Genomic DNA, 21,762 nt, shown 5'->3' with positions numbered 1-21,762 from the left:
TTTTGTCCTGCTGGATGGACATCTTAGATCTTGCTAAAAACCCTAATAAACACCTAACAAACCCCCTAATAAACCCCTAATAACCCCTGCAGCTCCTTCAACTTTTTACAGAAAGATTGGAGAAAAAAATAATAGCCTGTGAAGAAAATTCTGATTGTGAACAGAGCGGGAATCAGGAGCTGTCCTGCTGCTGAGGGAGAATCTCTCAGCATTGCACAGTGTTAGCTGTGGCAGCTGTGGCCAGGTACCTGTTGAGTGCCATGGTGACAGTGGCTCCCTGCTGCATCTCCTGTGACGCTGCCACCGCCGCCTCGGCCAGCGAGGCCACCGCCTGCGTGGCCTCCGAGGCCTGCGTCGTCTGGATCGTCATCTCCCCGCCCTGTAGCGTCGCCCAGTTCTGCTCCACCTGCCAGGAAAACACAGGGAAAGGGCTGGAGGGTCAGGCAGAACCCCTGGAGGGGTGGCTGCTCCCCAGAATTAAAGGTAAGGATTGGGTTTGGCAGAGTGTCTTGGGTTTCAATACAGGATGTGATCAGCAGTGTGAATTCTGTCACCATCTGATAAACCAGCTCCTCATCTCCATGGGATATCTCCTGTTAATGGGCCAGCTGTTAGACCAACTGGGGCAGAGTTCTTTATCTTTTCCAGACCTATCCTCTGTCCAAAGGAGATATCTCCTGTTAATGGATCATATTTTATAAACCAGCTGGGGCAGTGATCCTGATCTCTGTGGGATATCTCCTGTTAATGGCCATGGTTTATAAACCAGCTGGGGCAGTGTTCTTTATCTCATGGGATATCTCCTGTTCATGGCCATGGTTTATAAACCAGCTGGGGCAGTGTTCTTTATCTCATGGGATATCTCCTGTTCATGGCCATGGTTTATAAACCAGCTGGGGCAGTGTTCTTTATCTCATGGGATATCTCCTGTTCATGGCCATGGTTTATAAACCAGCTGGGGCAGTGTTCTTTATCTCATGGGATATCTCCTGTTCATGGCCATGGTTTATAAACCAGCTGGGGCATTGTTCTTTATCTTTTCACAGCCCATCCTTCCTCCAAAGGAGATATCTCCTGTTAATGGATCATATTTTATAAACCAGCTGGGGCAGTGATCCTGATGTCTGTGGGATATCTCCTGTTCATGGCCAGCTGTTAAACCAGCTGGGGCAGTGTTCTTTATCTTTTCCCAGCCCATCCTCCCTCCAGGAGATCTCTCCTGTTCATGGCCATTGAGTCCCAGGGCATGGCTGATAAAATTCCATCATCCCATGGGGAGATGCTCCACCCAGGGGAGGAGCCAAGCATTTCCTACCCAGATAAAATCTGAGATTTGGAACATCAGAGCAGCCTTTCCCACTGGATCCCAGAGGAAAACCAGACCCTTCCACATCATCCCTGGAGCTTCAGAGCAAACTGCACCTTGTACAGGAGCACTGCTCCAACTGAGCCACATCTGTCACTGCAGGAGGATGCAGCCACCATGGGATGGGACTGCTGCCAACACCCTGCCTGACGGGTGTCAGGCTGTACTCTGACTGTGTCAGGGTTTGGGGTTTGTTCTTTGTAGTGCTGTATTTCTATTTTAATTTCCCTGGTACAGAACTGTTATTCCTATTCCCATATCTTTGCCTGAAAGCCCCTTGATTTCAAAATTATAATAATTTGGAGGGAGGGGGTTTCCATTCTCCATTTCAAAGAGAAGCTCCTGCCTTTCTCAGCAGACACCTGTCCTCCAAACCAGGACACAATTCAGCAGTGTCCAGCTCTGAGGTTGGGAAAAAGGGAGGGAGGGTGGGATTCAGCAGGGGATGTGGCTGCACACTCCAGCCCTCCATCAGCCATGAGGCTCAAAGACCCAAAAAATCCCCCAAAACCCAGAAATTCCTCTTTTCCTGCCAAATCCTCAACAAAACAGGGCAGCATTGTTTTGCTGTACCCAAATTACAGCCAGCAGTTTGTTAATTAGCTGTGTTTGATGGCCATCAATTAAAACATTTCCACCTCACCACCAGGAAAAACTTTCACCTTCCACCTTCCTTCTCTTCCATGGGGAGTGGCAGAGCCCTGGAACAGCTGCTCAGGAAAGCTGTGGAGTGTCTCTGGAAACATCCCAAAGTCACCTGGACGTGTCCCTGTGTCACCTGCTCTGGGGGACCCTGCCCTGGGTGATTCCCAAAGGTTTCCAACCCCAATCTTGTGGAATTTTGTGTTTCTGCAGAGCTGGAGCCCCAGCACAGATCCCTCAGGGTTGTGTTTTCCTCCCTGTTTCTATTTGCACATTTTGGGGATTGGTCCATCCAGGGTTTATTTGGACAGCACCTGTGACTTCAGATGGGATTGAGCCACATTGCTTTAATAAAAGGCTGGAAATGTTCATTTATCCCAGTATTTAAAATTCCCCTTCCCACAGATAATTTTCATATTACCCAAAGTTCACCCAGTTGCTCATTTCCCTCCTTATTTTCATGTGGAGCTTCACATGATAATGATTGCATGGCCACAAAATCCACCAGGATGAGAAGTAAAAACAAACTTTGGACAAAAAAAAACCATCCCCATAAACATTTTAGGATGCTCCCCAATTTCTGAGACACACAAATAAAAATCCTGTAGGGGATGATGGAAAAAACACCTCAATTTGTTGGGGTGGAGATGGTTAAAAAATCCATAAAAGCAGAGGTGACTTGCAGCCAAATTTAAAGGTGGGGTTTGAAGCCAAGAGGGTAAAAAAAAAATCATCTTTGTAATTTTAAGGGAATGTTTGTTACACCCACAGAAAGAATTGTATTTTTAATGTATTATTTGATTTTTTTTTTAAAGGGGAGAAATAAATGTTTGCAAGTTTGAGCGGTCAGATTTAGGTATGGAAATGCCAAAAAAAAAACCCCAAAAAACAAATTAAAAAAACCCCCCAAAAAACCAAAAACAAAAAATCAAAAAAACCAATAAAAAATAGAAAACCCCAAAAAACCAAAAACAAAACACAAAAAAACCCCAAAAAACAAAAACAAAAAAAAACCCCAAAAAATAAAAAAAAAACCCACCACAAACAAAAAAACCAAAAAACCCAAAGAAACCCTAAATAAATAATCTATAGGAGGTATAAAAAAAATTATGAAATTCAGCCCTAAGGCTTGCACTATAATTGTGTTTGTAGAATGTTGAGTGGAAATAACAATTCAGCACTTTCTGTATAAAAAAATCCATATAAAAAAATTTAAAAAAAAATTTTTCCCCCTGTTCTGTGCCAGCCCTGAACTGTGCAGCCTGGCTGCTTGCTGTGGGTGCTGAGATGTCCAAGGAGGCTCAGCCAGGAGCTTGGGGCAGGGTCTCACCTCTCCATCAGCCACTGCAGAATAATTCACTTGTGCCACCGTGACCGTGGTGGGCAGCTCGGAGGCGTCGGCCAGCGTGGCCACCGTGGCACCAGTGCCAACCTGTGCAGGAGAAAAGAATGCAGCTGTTACTGCAGGGAATGCCCACAGCACTCAGGAGAAGTGCTCTGAGATGGAAAAGAATAAAGGAGTTTATTGGGAGGTGTTGGATGCAGGGAGGTTGGGGGTGTCCCATCCTTGGAAGTGTCCAGGACAGGGCTTGGAGCAGCCTGGGATGGTGGGAAAAAAAATCCCTGCCCATGGTAATGAGAGGAACTTTAAGGTCCATCCCAATCCCTTCAAATGGTAATTTGCCCATGGTAATGAGAGGAACTTTATTCCAATCCCTTCAAATTCCACGATTCTGTGATGAATTGTAATTGCAGAGCTCACAGAAAACACAGAGCTGTCAATCCCAAGGTGGATGTTAATCCATGGCAGCTCCCAGACTGGAACCAAGTTTTGCACATCCCTCGTGCTGTCCCCACCTCCATGAAGGCCTCAGCATCCTCCAAACCTCAGGAAAAGCAGCTGTGGGAGCAGGGTGGACTCAGCTCCCTCCTCCCACCCAGCCAGGCTCAGAATTCCCTCCTGGCTCCCCATTCCCTGGGTCTCATCTCCAGGCACCTGGCAAACATGAGCTCACCCTCAATAGCCCTTTGGAAATGAGCTTTTCCCCCATTCAACAGCTGGGAAAGGACAAAGGCAGGGAGATGGGCAGCTTTGTGTCTGAGGAGCATTAAAAATAAATGCCAGGAAGTCAATGGGATCTCAGGTGTCCAGTGAAAGGATATCAGTCAAAGGGAGATTGTGTGGACAGGTGAGCAAAGAGAACCAGCCTGGCAGGTCTGCTGGGCCTTGGTGGGGGACAGAAAACTGCCACAGCCACTGAAAAGCTTCATTTGGGGGGAAAAACCTCACACCCCCAGGTTTTATCTTCATTATGTCTGAGATGCACTAAAAATGGGATGCTCAAACAGGACTGGACTGGGCCAGGGGTGGTTTGGAGGCACAAGGGAAATTGAGATTCAAATCTCACTCCCACAAGGAGTTTGTGGGAAGTTTCAAGAGAAAATCTGATTTTTTTTTGCCATCCTGAGGTGCCAGAATCTGCCTTCCCACACAGGGAAAACTGCAGCAGTGCTGAGCTAAGAGCAGGGTGAGAGGAATCCTTGCTCCACGAGGACAAATCTGTGTTTGTAATAAATATACCACACTTCAGGTGCCAGATGAAGACCAGGGGCACAGAAATACCTGACCTGCTGATTAAACTGAATTTCACACCATTAAAGGAAGGCAGTTCCACCAGCCCTCCTCCCTCTGCCACCACAGGGGCTGTGTGGTGGCACCAGGGACTGGATTTGTTTTAGGCAGATTCACTAAACTCAGCTCAAATCCCTGAAGGGTTTGACCACATCACAGAAATCCTTGCACTGGAGAACAGGGGGTGGGAGTTGGGAAGAGAGAGGATGAGGATGGATTTCTGTTGTGAGGTAAGTGCTTGGTTTGCAATACAGAATGTGACTAAAAGTATGAATTTTGTCACCATCTGTTAAATCAGCTGGGGCAGTGATCCTCATCTCCACGTGAGATATCTCCTGTTAATGGGTCATGTTTTATAAACCAGCTGGGGCAGTGTTCTTTATCTCATGGGATATCTCCTGTTCATGGCCATGGTTTATAAACCAGCTGGGGCAGTGTTCTTTATCTTTTCACAGCCCATCCTCCCTCCAGGAGATCTCTCCTGTTCATGGCCATTGAGTCCCAGGGCATGGCTGATAAAATTCCATCATCCCATGGGGAGATGCTGCACCCAGGGGAGGAGCCAAGCATTTCCTACCCAGATAAAATCTGAGATTTGGAACATCAGAGCAGCCTTTGCCACTGGATCCCAGAGGAAAACCAGACCCTTCCACATCATCCCTGGAGCTTCAGAGCAAACTGCACTTTGTACAGGAGCACTGCTCCAACTGAGCCACATCTGTCACTGCAGGAGGATGCAGCCACCATGGGATGGGACTGCTGCCAACACCCTGCCTGACGGGTGTCAGGCTGTACTCTGACTGTGTCAGGGTTTGGGGTTTGTTCTTTGTAGTGCTGTATTTCTATTTTAATTTCCCTAGTAAAGAACTGTTATTCCTATTCCCATATCTTTGTCTGAGAGCCCCTTGATTTCAAAATTATAATAATGTGGAGGGAGGGGGTTTCCATTCTCCATTTCAAAGAGAAGCTCCTGCCTTTCTCAGCACACACCTGCCCTCCAAACCAGGACAGCAAGACACAACAAAGTTTAACTCCTGAGTTTCTTTATACCACCTCCCTGAGGCAGACTGTGCTGGGAATGCCAATCCCAGGGGGATGTGCCTCACCTGGATGAGGGACACGGTGCCATCAGGGTTGCTGAAGGTCTGTACCACGGTCTGGGAGGGCACCAGGTGGGCGATGCTGTGCGTGGTCGTGGTCTGCGGGGTCTGCTGGTCCTCGAAGGCGTACAGCAGGTCCTCGCGCCCGTGCTGCTTGTAGCAGTTCTTCACAATGGTCCTCAGGGCCTGGGTCCAGGACACCTTCCAGCAGCAAGGGACAGGGCACAGTCAGCCCAGGAGCAGCACAGTGCTGGGGTTTGCATGTTTGTCTTTGCTGGGGTTTGTGGGGGGGTTTGTGACAATCCGCAAACAAACAAGCCCAATAATTGATTTCCCTCTACTCATCCCCTCCTTTCCCCAAGGAACTCAGCTTGCAGAGCCACCTGATCCACTGAAGATATCCCTGCCACCTGATCCTCTGAAGATATCCCTGCTCAGTGCAGGGGTTGGATGAGAAGACCTTTGGAAGATCCCTTCCAACCCAAACCAAGTAACTCTGAGCAGAAAACCACAGGGAATTTGGGAAAGCACCAAAATGCTGCCCCAGCACCATTCCCAGCCTCCCCACCCAAGCAGCCCTGAACCAGCCTCCCCAGACCCTGCAGCCTCCACACCACAGTGCCTTCCTTTCATTATCCCTGTGACAGATTGGCAGAAATTCCACTCAAGACTTCTTCACCCAGCTCTCTCATTTTTCCTGACTCCACCACACTCTTTCCTTCCCTGCTGCTCTCAACATCAGCATCCCTTCCCTCCTTCAGCAGGCCATGACACAAACTCTTTTTTTCTGTCCCTCAAGGCTAAAACCACTCCCAAAGAGCAGCCTGCAGCCCCCTGTGCTGCATGTGGAGGCAGGCAGGAGACACCCACCCTCTGCTTCTGCTCCTCCGTGCGCACGTCGCTGCGGACGTTGGCCCAGGGGATGTCCTCGGGCCACCAGATGGGCTTGCAGCTCTCCTTGCCCCAGCCTGGCTTCCCACGACCTGTGGAATACTTCAGCATCTCAGGGATGAAGGCTCTCAGCTGTGCCTGCAACAATAAAAAGGTTGGGAGGTGTTTAGGAGTTCACATCTCTGGTAGTTTTGTTGTACGGAATTATTGTGTTCGGTTTCCATCCTGTTGGAGCCATCAGCTAGAAGAGGCCTGAGTGCCCAAGGAAGGTGGGAAATGCTTTGTCATCTTCTCCCCAAGACACCTTGGCAGCAGGTGGAAGAGAGAAACCAAATTAAATCAGCCAAAACAACATTACAACACCAAGGCACAAATGCCCGATGTGTCGACACTTCACAATTCAAACTCTACCAGCAAGAGAATGAGCCAACCTGAAATGGAAAAAAAACCAAATAAATCACAATAACCCATTAAAAACCTCCACTCTCAATGTCCCTAGAGTGGCAGGAACTCAGGCATGAGCTGAGGTAACTTTTACAGAGATGCTGTGACTGCTGAAATGTGGAAAGCACAATCTCACACTTCTCCAGCCAAAATAATTCCAGAACTCACACAGGGTTTTGTGACAGGATTGGGTTTGTACAGGCACTCCTTGGAGCACCAGGAAAAGGCTGGTTCAGCTGCAGAGCAGGAAGGGGAGAGCTGTCCTTATGTCAAGAGAAAAATCACATTTAGAGCTTTAAACCCTGCATTTAGGAGCAGCTCCCTGCATCCCTTCAGAGCTTTCAGAGAAAATTATTTCATAGAATCATGGAATCATTTTGGTTGGAAAAGACCTTTCAGGACCCTGTCCCCAAGTGCCACATCCACAGGGTTTGAAATCCCTGCAGGGATGGGGACTCCACCATTGCCCTGGGCCCATTCTGATGTTACAAAACCTTTTTAATGAAGAAATTTTCCCTAAAATCCAATTTAACCCCCCTGACCCAGCCTGAGGCTGTTCCCTCTCCTCCTGTCCCAGGTTCCTGGTGAAAGCAGGGAAATAATTCCTTCACTGAGCAGTTTCTTCACAAATATATTGTTCATATTTTTTTCTGTTCTTCAGAAGCAACAGCTGAGTTGGGGGAAGGAGGGAAAACCACAAAGGCAGGGAGCTCACTCCCAAGGATTATTATTTAGCAATAACTCTGCCCAATAATTTATTCAAATAAACCTGGTAACAGCAATTGCTGGTTTTGGGTTTTTTGTTTGTTTTTTTTTTTAGCTGCCTGGTGCAAAAACAGTTAAAAGCTCCTCCCTTGCACTGCTCCTTGTTTCCAGCTGGATCAATTACTGGTCCATGGGAGCTGAGGGCTCAAGCTACTCAAGGTCCTTGTTAAGGAGGGCTTGTCTTTAATCCAGGGGGAGACAATCAACAGCACTGCCAGGAGAGAGGACCTGGATAATTAGTGCCCTAACGAGGCTGTGCCACAGGAAATGTCCCCTCACATCCCTCAGGGCACAGCTGGGAACAGCCACCTGCAGGAGCCACAGAACCATCCAGGAACCACCCAAAAATCTGCTGGAAAATAAAAAACCCAGTGGGACATTCCAGTTTGTGCCCTTGGCAGCTTGGAAAGGGCTCAGGTAACCCCCAGGATGGAGAATTTGGGAGAAAATGTGAGAAATGTTTCTTTCCACCCTTTCACACAGGCTCAGTGTTTCCACTTTTAATGTAAATTCAAGAATTTATGGTACTGAGCTCTCCCAGTCCCAAATGGAACAGCTCACAGCTGTATCCCAACTGCTCCCCAAACTGGAACAGAGCAAAACCTGGGCTTGGGAATTTTCTACACATCCCCACAGCTCAGCCTTGGCATCTCTGAGGGTCCATGCAGGAGCTGGGAGTGGGAGAGGGAAAAACAGGAGAGCTGGAAGTGAACAATCATCCCTGAATCCATCCCCAGAGCTGGAAAAGCAAAAACCCCACCCAGGTTATTGCTCTGGGAGCTGATTCCAGCAGGGATTCCCCCCCTGGAGCAGGACAGGCACCACAGGGATTTTTGAGAGAGCCAGAACAACTTTTACTGGCTGCTACAAGCATGGGGGCTTAAAAAAAGTCAAATTAAAGGACAATTCACAGTTCATAAAACAGTGAGAGCTGACTGAAGCACTGAGCTCAGCTTGGTTAAACTCAGATTATCCAATTTTAATCCTCAATCACATCAACGAGGAACTGAGAACAAATTCAGGGGCAAACTCAGCAAAGTCTAGAGAGCACCAGGACTCCCCTCTGTAAGCCAGATTTCTCCATTCCCAAGGTTTGAGAAACATCTTTGCCCAGGCAAATAAAGGCTTTATTTCCCTGCAGACCACTGGGGAAGCAGAGCAATTAAAAGGAGAGTTATTTTCACCTCCTCACTGATGACACCTGCTGAAAGCAGAGGCCTCATTTTTCCAGTCCCTGCCATCCTCATTATATTTATATTTATTTTTGTTCCAGTTTTCCACGGGGTTTTGTGCAACTTAGTTGCAAAAAAGCTGATTTTTAACTAGAAAATACAAATAATTGTACTGGAAGCTTTGGGAATCAAGATTCCCACAATAAATGATGTGCACAGCTCAGGAGAAACATTTCCACAAAACTCTTTGGGCTGGCTGAGCAAAGGAGGAGGAAAACATTTCCATGGGAAACTGTTAGTGGTACAAATGAGCAGCTCCTGCAGGAGCTTAAAAATCCAAAAAATAATTTTTGTCTTATTTGTCAGGGATTGGGAAAATGATCTGTACCAGCCAAAGCACAGCATAGAATTTTATTCTGACTCTGAGCTTGTCTGATTCCACTAAGCAGTGGAAATTGTGTTTTGAGCAGGGGGTGACCTCAGAAAAATCTGCACATCTGTGTCCTGCTCTGACTCCTCTTTGTGTGCTGCCCTTTCCATCTCAGCACTCCCCTGGAAAAAAATCACCTTTCAGAGTTGTGGTGCTTCACCCAGAGCCACACCTGCCTGAGTTCAGCTCCTGCATCCTGGGGAAGATGATTTCCCTCCAGAGGAGCTTCCCTGGGGAGTCCCCTCCACTTTCTCCCAGCAGCAGCTCAGCAAGGGGCTGCACTTGGAGGGAAAGGGAATCTCCCACATGCCCAGGGCAGAAAATTCCCTAATATCTCCCTCAGGGTCTGATTTGGGGTTAAACCTTTGGCAAACTCCCCTCTGCTCCAATCCACAACAAGAACCAGGGGAGGGAATAAACACAGGACACAGAAAGGTGTCCATGAGTGACCCTCCCAAACTCAGCACCCAGATTGTGACAAAGAGTGGAACAAACATTTTCCCCCTTTCTGGGAGGTGCCAAAACCATCTCCAAAGGGAATGCTCCCAGCAGCCTGAGCTCTTTTTTTATTTTGTCACAGAGAAAATCATCACCACTAACAAAGCTCCACATCCAACCCCGAGCTGAGCTGCTGCAGCCCCGGGGGACAGAGAGCAGAGCCACACAACAACAGGGTGTGCCTGCCAACACCCAACACCCCTGGGTGGCCCTGACCTGCTCACCTGGGTCATCTTGTCCACGGAGACAGGGATGCCATCGATGGTGAGGGGTGGCAGCTCCGAGTTCACCTCCTGAGGGGCCGGGGCGTGCTCGGCCAGCGCCGACTCCAGGTCCTCCAGGATGGTGCTCTTGTACTTGCGCACCTGTGGGGAGTTGGGCTGGGGTAAACAAGGTGAGCAGCACCAGCACAGGGCCAGGGGGAAGGCCCAGCCACCCTCCCCAAGGTGCTGCAGAGCAGGAGGAGCAAACAGCTGGCAGCAAACAGCCAGTGCCACCCCTGAGACTCAGCTGATGAAATTTGAGGTAATGCTGGCAAGGGGAGGGTGAGTGGGATGGAAGGGAAAGTTCTGAAGGTAGAACTTGTCACAGGGAAGGTCTGCAGCAAGGTGCAGGAAGTGAGAGCAGAGCTGAGCTCTGTTGTGTTGTTGTTTGGGGTTGTTTGATCTGTGAAAAGGGGGATCAGGGGGGATCTTGTGGGTCTGCACAACAGGAGGGGACAGTCCGAGGTCAGGATCTGGGACAGGGACAGGAGGAGAGGGGACAGTCCCAGGTTGGGATCTGGGACAGGGACAGGAGGAGAGGGGACAGTCCCAGGTTGGGATCTGCTCCAGGGACAGGGACAGGGACAGGAGGAGAGGGAATGGCCCCAGGTCAGGATCTGCTCCAGGGACAGGGACAGTCCCAGGTTGGGATCTGCTCCAGGGACAGGGACAGGAGCAGAGGGGACAGCCCCAGGATGGGCAGGGCAGGGCAGGGTGGGCACAGCAGGAATTTCCCCATGGAGAAGGTGCTCAGGGATTGGAACTGCCCAGGCAGGGGTGGATCCCAGCCCTGGAGGTGCCCAGGGAATTCCTGGATGTGGCACTGAGGGCTCTGGGCTGGGGACAGGGTGGGGATTGGGCACAGCTTGGGCTCAGTGATTTTGGAGGTCTTTTCCAGCCTCAGGGATTCTGTGTCATGACCTGCTCCAAAAAGATCTCTGAACCCACAGACTCCACCAGCCCTGCATTCCACAAACCCCAAACTCAGTTTCCCAGGGTTTTTAACACAACCTTCAGACCCCTACCAGGCTTCCAAGGCTGCCTTGAGCAGGGAATCTGCAGGAAAGGTGAGGAAGTTCTTTCCTGCTCTCTTGGGGACACCTACCACATTCTCCAAGGGTGCAGCACCAAACACTTTGAAGACAGGGTTGGGTTTGGAGGGTGAGATGCACAGCACGATGGCCTGCTGCCCCACTCTGGTGGTGTACTCATCCAGCGTGGCCCTGAGCTTCCTGAAACACAGAAACCAGGGCAAAAATCAGGGGATGGCATCAGCAGAGAGCAGAAACACAACCCAGCTCCCTGGCACAAAGCACAGCCACAGCCCCAGCTGCTCAGCTTGGCCACATATTGAGTTTATTCCTCTGCCCCACAGGCCTGCTGTGCTCCCTGCAGCAGCTCAAATGTCAATTATTGTCCCCTCTCTCCTTTTCTCACTGATGGAAAAAGAGAAACCACCAGAGCAGCAAGAGTTTTGTTTTGTTGGAGCCCCTGAATGATTCATCACAAGAGGCCTGCAGGCTGAGGTTGTTTTACATCCAGAGCAATTCTCCAGCACCAAAATCCTGCTCAAAGCAGAGCTGTGGGAACTCAGGCTGCAGGAGAGGCAAGAGCTGGAAATATTGCAACAGCTCAGCACAGGAAACCCAGGTGTGCCCACACCTCCCCACCACAATTCCCTTGGGAATTAAAATGTCCCACTGGGTATTTGCTGCTTCTTGTTCCCTTCTAAGCAATGAAAGTCAGGAATGGTGGCACAAACTCCAAAAGCAAGAGAGAAGTGACATTGTCCTGAGAAAAGCTGAGCACTGCATGAGGTGACAGCTCAGTCCCTGTCCTGGGCATTTCAGAAGCAAAAATCACCACCAGATCCCAGTCAGGGTTTTGAAATTATTATTTGATTCCTAGTGCCAAAAAATCACCACCAGATCCCACACTTTGAAATTATAATTTGATTTTCAGTGCCAAAAATCACCACCAGATCCCACAGTTTTGAAATTATTATTTGATTCCTAGTGCCAAAAGCACCAGCAGATCCCACAGTCAGAGTTTTGAAATTATCATTTGATTTTCAGTGCCAAAAATCACCACCAGACCCCACAGTCAGGGCTTTGAAATTATCATTTAATTCCCAGTGCCAAAAAAGCACCAGCAGATACCACAGTCAGGGTTTTGAAATTATCATTTGATTTTCAGTGCCAAAAAATCACCACCAGATCCCACAGAGTTTTGAAATTATCATTTGATTCCCAATGACAAAAATCACCACCAGATCCCACACTTTGAAATTATCATTTGATTCCCAGTGCCAAAAAGCAGCACCAGATCCCACAGTTTTGAATTTATCATTTGATTCCCAGTGCCAAAAATCACCACCAGATCCCATAGAGTTTTGAAATTATCATTTAATTCCCAGTGCCAAAAATTACCACCAGATCCCACACTTTGAAATTATTTGATTTTCAGTGCTAAAAAATCATCACCAGATCCCACACTTTGAAATTATAATTTGATTTTCAGTGCCAAAAAATCACCACCAGATCCCACAGAGTTTTGAAATTATAATTTGATTTTCAGTGCCAAAAAATCACCACCAGATTCCACAGTCAGAGTTTTGAAATTATCATTTGATTTCCAGTGACAAAAAGCAGCACCAGATTTCACAGAGTTTTGAAATTATCATTTGATTTTCAGTGCCAAAAATCACCACCAGACCCCACAGTCAGGGGTTTAAAATTATCATTTGATTTTCAGTGCCAAAAAATCACCACCTGATCCCACAGAGTTTTGAAATTATCATTTCATTCCCAGTGCCAAAAAATCACCACCAGATCCCAAAGTCAGGGCTTTGAAATTATCATTTCATTCCCAGTGCCAAAAATCACCACCAGATCCCACACTTTGAAATTATAATTTGATTTTCAGTGCCAAAAATCACCACCAGATCCCACAGTTTTGAAATTACAATTTGATTCCCATTGCTAAAAAATCACCACCAGATCTCAGACTTTGAAATTATCATATGATTTTCAGTGCCAAAAAATCACCACCAGATCCCACAGAGATTTGAAATTATCATTTCATTCCCAGTGCCAAAAATCACCACCAGATCCCACACTTTGAAATTATCATTTGATTCCCAGTGACAAAAATCACCACCAGATCCCACACTTTGAAATTATAATTTGATTTTCAGTGCCAAAAAATCACCACCAGATCCCACAGTCAGAGTTTTGAAATTATCATTTCATTCCCAGTGCCAAAAATCACCACCAGCTCCCACAGAGTTTTGAAATTATAATTTGATTTTCAGTGCCAAAAAATCACCACCAGATCCCACACTTTGAAATTATCATTTGATTCCCAGTGCCAAAAAATCACCACCAGATCCCACAGTTTTGAAATTATAATTTAATTCCCAGTGCCAAAAATCACCACCAGATCCCACAGTCAGGGCTTTGAAATTATCATTTGATTCCCAGTGCCAAAAAATCACCACCAGATCCCACAGAGTTTTGAAATTATAATTTGATTTTTAGTGCCAAAAAGCAGCACCAGATCCCACATTTTGAAATTATCATATGATTTTCAGTGCCAAAAAATCACCACCAGATCTCACAGAGTTTTGAAATTATTATTTGATTTTCAGTGCCAAAAAATCACCACCAGATCCCACAGTCAGGGCTTTGAAATTATTTTATTCCCAATGCTGTGAAAATCAAGCACAAACCTGTGCTCAACTGATCAGAGTGGGGAAAAAAAAGATGTTCTGTCATTATCTTAATGTAACAAAATGAAGAATTTGTGTGAAAGGAGAAACAATTCCTTCACTGAGCAGTTCCTTTTAAAATATAATATTCACATTTCAAGGGAGGAAAGGATTTCTGTTCTCCAGAAACACTGCTGAGCTGGGGGAAGGAGGGAAAACCAGAATGAGCTGTGAAAAGCAGGGAGTTCACTCCCAAGAATTATAATTTATCAGTAACTCTGCCCAATAATTTAATATTAACTGCCCAGTGAGATCCCAAAGAGCAGAAAAAGCAGAAATTGGAATTTCACAGCAGCTCTGCTGTGCCTTGGGAGCCACCAGGTGGGCAAAGAGCCTCAGAGCAGCTGGAGGCAGAACCTGCACAGGGCTCTGCTGCCTCCACTGGAGGATTCCAAAACAACAAAAAAAGAGTTTCAGCTCAGGCAGGAATCTCCCCTTGATGATTCTTCCTAAAATTCTGCTCTAAACCCCACAGGGTTTGCCCAATGGCAAAGGAAATTTGGATTTACAGGCTGGATTGATTCCCAGAATGGTTTGATTAAGCAGAAATGATTTTTTTTTCTTGAGTCCTGGTGATCACAAAATCACTGCAGGGATGAGCAGAGCTGCCAGTTAACCCTTGGATCCAAACTAAAATAATCCAAACTAAAATAATCCAAATTAAAACACAACTCTTTGGGTTCCAGAAAGACATTCCCCCCCCCAAAAAAACCCCCCAAAAAACCCCAAAAAACCCAAAAACAAAAAAACCCCAAAAAAACCCCAAAAATAACCAAAAAAAAAAATCCAGGGAATTTTGTTTTGAACTTTCTGGGTTTTCTGGCACTGACCCCCAGGGGAAATCTGGTTTTGACCTGAGGCCTTGGAGAAGGCTCCAAATTTGGGTGATGGAGTTAAAATCATGGGGTTTAGTGAAATAAAAGTGTGATTTCAGATGGTGAAGAGTTTGGGATTTGGGGTTTTTATAATGTAGTAATAGATATGGGATTGGAATTTGAGCAGAATATTGTGATAGGTGTGGGCTTGGAATTTCAGGTTTTAGAATATAGTGATAGGTATGGGTTGAAATTTGGGTTTTTTATAATATAGTCATAGATATGGGTTTGGAATTTGAGGTTTTATATTATAATAATTGATATAGGTTTGGAATTTGAGGTTTAAAATGTAATAATAGATATGGGTTTGGAATTTCAGGTTTTAGACTACAGTAATAGGTGTGGGTTTAGAATTTGGGATTTTTATAATATAGTAATAGGTATGGGATTGGAATTTGAGGTTTTTATAATACAGTAATAGGTATGGATTTGGAATTTGAGGTATTAGAATATAGTGATAGGTGTGGGTTTGGAATTTCAGATTTTAGAATGTAGTAATAGATATGGGATTGGAATTTGAAGTTTTTTATTATAGTAATAGGTGTAGATTTGGAATTTCAGGTTTTAGACTACAGTAATAAGTATAGGTTTAGAATTTGGGATTTTTATAATATAGTAATAGATATGGATTTGGAATTTGAAGTTTTAGAATATAGTAATAGGTATGGGTTTGGAATTTTAGGTTTTAGAATATAATAACAGATATAGGTTTGGAATTTGGGGTTTTTAGAATATAGTGATAGGTATGGGTTTGGAATTTGGGGGTTTTATAATATAGTGATAGGTGTGGGATTGAAATTACAGGTTTTATAATATAATTATAGATATAGGTTTGGAATTTGAGGTTTTAGATTATAATAATAGATATAGGTTTGGAATTTGAAGTTTTAGAATATAGTAATAGATATGGATTTGGAATTTCAGGTTTTCATAATATAATAATAGGTATGGGTCTGGAATTTCAGGTTTTAGAATACAGTAATAGGTTGGAATTTCAGGTTTTATAATATAATAATAGATAAAGGTTTGGAATTTGGGGTTTTAGAATATAGTGATAGGTATGGGTTTGGAATTTCAGGTTTTCATAATACAGTAATAGGTATGAGATTGGAATTTGGGGTTTTATAATAATAGATATGGGTTTGGAATTTGAGGTTTTTATAATACATTAATAGGTGTGGGTTTGGAATTTGGGGTTTTTAGAATACAGTAATAGGTGTGGGACAAAATGGAGTTTTGGGAATTGTTTTTTTCTTCCTTCTTGTTCCTTCCCCTCCTTAGTTTTTGGCAGTGATTTTTATTTGGATAGAGAATCCCCCAGTGCAGGCCTCAGGTGTTTGGTCACTGGCTCCAAAGTACAAATAAGGCAGTTTTAGTTTTAAATTGGACAGTTGGGCCTTAAACAAGACCCAGCAACATTTTCTCTTGTTAGCTACAAAAGTGCTGCAAAATCACTGTGCTAAAATGAGACAGGTGAGTGACCCAGGACAGGTGAGAGCTCACACAGGGACAGGTGAGAGCTCACAGGGACAGGTGAGAGCTCACAGGGACAGGTGAGAGCTCACAGGGACAGGTGAGAGCTCACACAGGACAGGTGAGAGCTCACACAGGGACAGGTGAGAGCTCACACAGACAGGTGAGAGCTCACACAGGGACAGGTGAGAGCTCACAGGGACAGGTGAGAGCTCACAGGACAGGTGAGAGCTCACAGAGGGACAGGTGAGAGCTCACAGGGACAGGTGAGAGCTCACACAGGACAGGTGAGAGCTCACACAGACAGGTGAGAGCTCACACAGGACAGGTGAGAGCTCACAGGGACAGGTGAGAGCTCCCAGGGACAGGTGAGAGCTCACACAGACAGGTGAGAGCTCACACAGACAGGTGAGAGCTCACACAGACAGGTGAGAGCTCCCAGGGACAGGTGAGAGCTCACACAGGGACAGGTGAGAGCTCACACAGGACAGGTGAGAGCTCACACAGGGACAGGTGAGAGCTCACACAGGGACAGGTGAGAGCTCCCAGGGACAGGTGAGAGCTCACACAGGACAGGTGAGAGCTCCCAGGGACAGGTGAGAGCTCACAGGGACAGGTGAGAGCTCACACAGACAGGTGAGAGCTCACAGGGACAGGTGAGAGCTCACACAGGACAGGTGAGAGATCACAGGACAGGTGAGAGCTCACACAGGACAGGTGAGAGCTCACACAGGACAGGTGAGAGCTCCCAGGGACAGGTGAGAGCTCACACAGGACAGGTGAGAGCTCCCAGGGACAGGTGAGAGCTCACAGGACAGGTGAGAGCTCACACAGGACAGGTGAGAGCTCACACAGACAGGTGAGAGCTCACACAGGACAGGTGAGAGCTCACAGGGACAGGTGAGAGCTCCCAGGGACAGGTGAGAGCTCACACAGACAGGTGAGAGCTCACACAGACAGGTGAGAGCTCACACAGACAGGTGAGAGCTCCCAGGGACAGGTGAGAGCTCACACAGGGACAGGTGAGAGCTCACACAGGACAGGTGAGAGCTCACACAGGGACAGGTGAGAGCTCACAGGGACCGGTGAGAGCTCACAGGACAGGTGAGAGCTCACAGGACAGGTGAGAGCTCACACAGACAGGTGAGAGCTCACAGGGACAGGTGAGAGCTCACACAGGACAGGTGAGAGCTCCCAGGACAGGTGAGAGCTCACAGGGACAGGTCAGAGCTCACAGGGACAGGTCAGAGCTCACACAGGGACAGGTCAGAGCTCACAGGGACAGGTGAGAGCTCACACAGGACAGGTGAGAGCTCACAGGACAGGTGAGAGCTCACACAGACAGGTGAGAGCTCACACAGGGACAGGTGAGAGCTCACACAGGGACAGGTGAGAGCTCACACAGACAGGTGAGAGCTCACAGGACAGGTGAGAGCTCACAGGGACAGGTGAGAGCTCCCAGGGACAGGTGAGAGCTCACACAGGACAGGTGAGAGCTCACAGGGACAGGTGAGAGCTCACACAGACAGGTGAGAGCTCACAGGGACAGGTGAGAGCTCACAGGACAGGTGAGAGCTCACACAGGACAGGTGAGAGCTCACAGGGACAGGTGAGAGCTCACAGGACAGGTGAGAGCTCCCAGGGACAGGTGAGAGCCCCCAGGACAGGTGAGAGCTCACAGGACAGGTGAGAGCTCACAGGACAGGTGAGAGCTCACAGGGACAGGTGAGAGCTCACACAGGACAGGTGAGAGCTCACAGGACAGGTGAGAGCCCCCAGGACAGGTGAGAGCTCACAGGACAGGTGAGAGCTCACACAGGACAGGTGAGAGCTCACACAGGGACAGGTGAGAGCTCACACAGGGACAGGTGAGAGCCCCCAGGACAGGTGAGAGCTCACAGGACAGGTGAGAGCTCACACAGGACAGGTGAGAGCTCACAGGGACAGGTGAGAGCTCACACAGGACAGGTGAGAGCTCACACAGACAGGTGAGAGCTCACAGGGACAGGTGAGAGCTCACAGGGACAGGTGAGAGCTCACACAGACAGGTGACAGCCCCCAGGACAGGTGAGAGCTCACACAGGACAGGTGAGAGCTCACAGGGACAGGTGAGAGCTCACACAGGACAGGTGAGAGCTCACAGGGACAGGTGAGAGCTCACACAGGACAGGTGAGAGCTCACAGGGACAGGTGAGAGCTCACACAGGGACAGGTGAGAGCTCACACAGGGACAGGTGAGAGCCCCCAGGACAGGTGAGAGCTCACACAGACAGGTGAGAGCTCACACAGGACAGGTGAGAGCTCACACAGGACAGGTGAGAGCTCACAGGACAGGTGAGAGCTCACAGGGACAGGTGAGAGCTCACGCAGGACAGGTGAGAGCTCACACAGGACAGGTGAGAGCTCACAGGGACAGGTGAGAGCTCACACAGACAGGTGAGAGCCCCCAGGACAGGTGAGAGCTCACAAAGCACAGGTGAGAGCTCACAGGGACAGGTGAGAGCTCACAGGGACAGGTGAGAGCTCACACAGACAGGTGAGAGCTCACAGGGACAGGTCAGAGCTCACACAGGACAGGTGAGAGCTCACAGAACAGGTGATAACTCACAGGACAGGTGAGAGCTCACACAGACAGGTGAGAGCTCACACAGACAGGTGACAGCTCACAGGGACAGGTGAGAGCTCACACAGGGACAGGTGAGAGCTCACACAGGACAGGTGAGAGCTCACAGGGACAGGTGAGAGCTCACACAGATGAGTCCCCCCAGCCCAGGTGAGTTCCCCCAGCCCAGGTGAGCCCCCCAGCCCAGGTGAGCCCCCCAGCCCAGGTGAGCCCCCCAGCCCAGGTCAGTCCCCCCAGCCCAGGTGAGCCCCCCAGCCCAGGTCAGTCCCCCCAGCCCAGGTGAGTCCCCCCCAGCCCAGGTGATTTCCCCCAGCTCAGGTGAGCCCCCCAGCCCAGGTCAGTCCCCCCAGCCCAGGTGATTTCCCCCAGCCCAGGTAAATCCCCCAAATCCAGGTGAGTCCCCACCTGAGCAGCCGTGTCTGCTGCCTCTTGCGGATGGACGGGTTGGACTCGAACACGTGCGGCCGCTTCCTTTTCTTGCCCGTAGCCACGGCTGCGGCTGCTGCCATCCCCACAGGGCCTGAAAGCAAAGGGAGGGAAATTCCAGAACCTTCTGTGCTCACCTGGCACTCACCCTCACATCAACACTGCTGCTGAGTCCAGGCCAGGGAGAAAACTCCCAAATTCGAGGTAAAATCATCTGTGCACTTTAAATATCTCATCAATATTGCAATATTGATATTCCAAATTTGAGATAAAGTGCACTGATGATTTTGAATATTCCATCAATATTGAAATATTGGCATGCCAAATTTGAGGTAAAATAATCTGTGCACTTTGACTATTTCATCAATATTCCAAATTTGAGGTAAAATAATCTGTGCACTTTGAATATCTCATCAATATTGAAATACTGATATTCCAGCAATATTGAAATATTGATATTCCAAATTTGAGGTAAAATCATCTGTGCACTTTGATTATTTCATCAATATTGAAATACTGATATTCCAGCAATATTGAAATGTTGATATTCCAAATTTGAGATAAAATCATCTGTGCCCCTTGAATATCTCATCAATATTGAAATATTGATATTCCAAATTTGAGGTAAAATCATCTGTGCACTTTGAATATCTCATCAATATTGAAATATTGATATTCCAAATTTGAGATAAAGTGCACTGATGATTTTTAATATTTCATCAATATTGAAATATTGATATTCCAAATTTGAGGTAAAATCATCTGTGCACTTTGACTATTTCATCAATATTCCAAATTTGAGGTAAAATCATCTGTGAACCTTGAATATTTCATCAAGATTGAAATATTGATATTCCAAATTTGAGGTAAAGTGCACAGATGATTTTGAATATTCCATCAATATTGAAATATTGACATCCCAAATTTGAGGTAAAATCATCTGTGCCCTTTGACTATTTCACCAATATTGAAATATTGATATTCCAAATTTGAGGTAAAATCATCTGTGCACTTTGATTATCTCTTCAATATTGAAATACTGACATCCCAAATTTGAGATAAAGTGCACAGATGATTTTGAATATTCCATCAATATTGAAATATTGACATCCCAAATTTGAGGTTAAATCATCTGTGCACTTTGACTATTTCATCAATATTCCAAATTTGAGGTAAAATCATCTGTGAACCTTGAATATTTCATCAATATTGAAATACTGATATTCCAGCAATATTGAAATATTGATATTCCAAATTTGAGGTAAAATCATCTGTGCACTTTGAATTTCTCATCAATATTGAAATATTGATATTCCAAATTTGAGGTAAAATCATTTGTGCACTATCCCATCAATATTGAAATATTGACATCCCAAATTTGAGGTAAAATCATCTGTGCACTTTGAATATTGAAATATTGATATTGCAAATTTGAGGTAAAATCATCTCTAAACTTTGAATATCTCATCAATATTGAAATATTGATATCCCAAATTTGAGATAAAGTGCACAGATAATTTTGAATATTCCATCAATATTGAAATATCGACATCCCAAATTTGAGATAAAGTGCACAGATGATTTTGAATATTTCATCAATATTGAAATATTGACATCCCAAATTTGAGATAAAGTGCACAGATGATTTTGAATATTTCATCAATATTGAAATATTGATATCCCAAATTTGAGGTAAAATCATCTGTGCACTTTGAATATTTCATCAATACTGAAATATTGATATTTCACACAGTAAAGGGTTTAGAATTTGGGGGTTTAAAATATAGTATGGGTATTTTTAAACACCCATATTTAGTATAAGTACCAAATTTATAAATACTCAAATATAGGTATTTAAAAAATAGACACAAGATAGAGGTCCCTGGGCATTGTCTCTGCTTGTTCCTTCATCTTAGTTTTAAGTGATATTTTTTAAATTAGTTAAAAAGTACCACAGTGCAGGTCACAAGTATTTAGTTAGAAAGTCAAAAATAGAAAGAATAGAAATGTTAGTCTTAATTTCAAAATTACAATAAATTCTGTGACCACCTGTAATTTCACAGTGTGTTTTAGGGGGTTACCTCACACTGCTGCCCAGCTCTAAATAAACATTCACTTTCTAAATTTAAACGTTAGAGAGTCTTTTGGGATGGGATGGGATGGGATGGGATGGGATGGGATGAAGGGATAGGATCCATGCGATGGGATGGGATGGGATGGGATCCATGGGATGGGATGGGATGTCAATAAATTCTGTGACCACCTGTAATTTCTCAATGTGTATTAGAGGGCTACCCCACGCTGCTGCCCAGCTCTGAATAAACATTCACTTTCCAACTTTAAATTATTAGAGAGTCTTTTGGGATGGGATGGGATGGGAAGAGATTGGATCG

The 21,762-nt window shown here is 46.3% G+C and overlaps 1 protein-coding gene across 1 annotated transcript in view; it reads right to left on the bottom strand.

Moving 5' to 3' along the window:
* Positions 1-205: 205 nt before the first annotated feature.
* Positions 206-21,762, bottom strand: part of LOC116995154 (nuclear respiratory factor 1-like) — a 41,482-nt gene continuing 19,925 nt past the window's right edge. The window contains exons 3-9 of the mRNA XM_033057547.1: positions 19,349-19,463; positions 11,309-11,435; positions 10,165-10,305; positions 6,611-6,769; positions 5,747-5,941; positions 3,339-3,440; positions 206-406 (exon numbers count right to left, since the gene is read on the bottom strand). Of these exons, the coding sequence (XP_032913438.1) occupies positions 206-406; positions 3,339-3,440; positions 5,747-5,941; positions 6,611-6,769; positions 10,165-10,305; positions 11,309-11,435; positions 19,349-19,463 (1,040 nt within the window). The remainder of the gene's footprint in view (positions 407-3,338; positions 3,441-5,746; positions 5,942-6,610; positions 6,770-10,164; positions 10,306-11,308; positions 11,436-19,348; positions 19,464-21,762) is intronic.

The sequence above is a fragment of the Catharus ustulatus genome, chromosome 4, assembly GCF_009819885.2.
Source record: "Catharus ustulatus isolate bCatUst1 chromosome 4, bCatUst1.pri.v2, whole genome shotgun sequence".
NCBI classification, from domain to species: Eukaryota; Metazoa; Chordata; class Aves; order Passeriformes; family Turdidae; genus Catharus; species Catharus ustulatus.
This window is presented reverse-complemented; position numbering and strand designations above follow the sequence as displayed.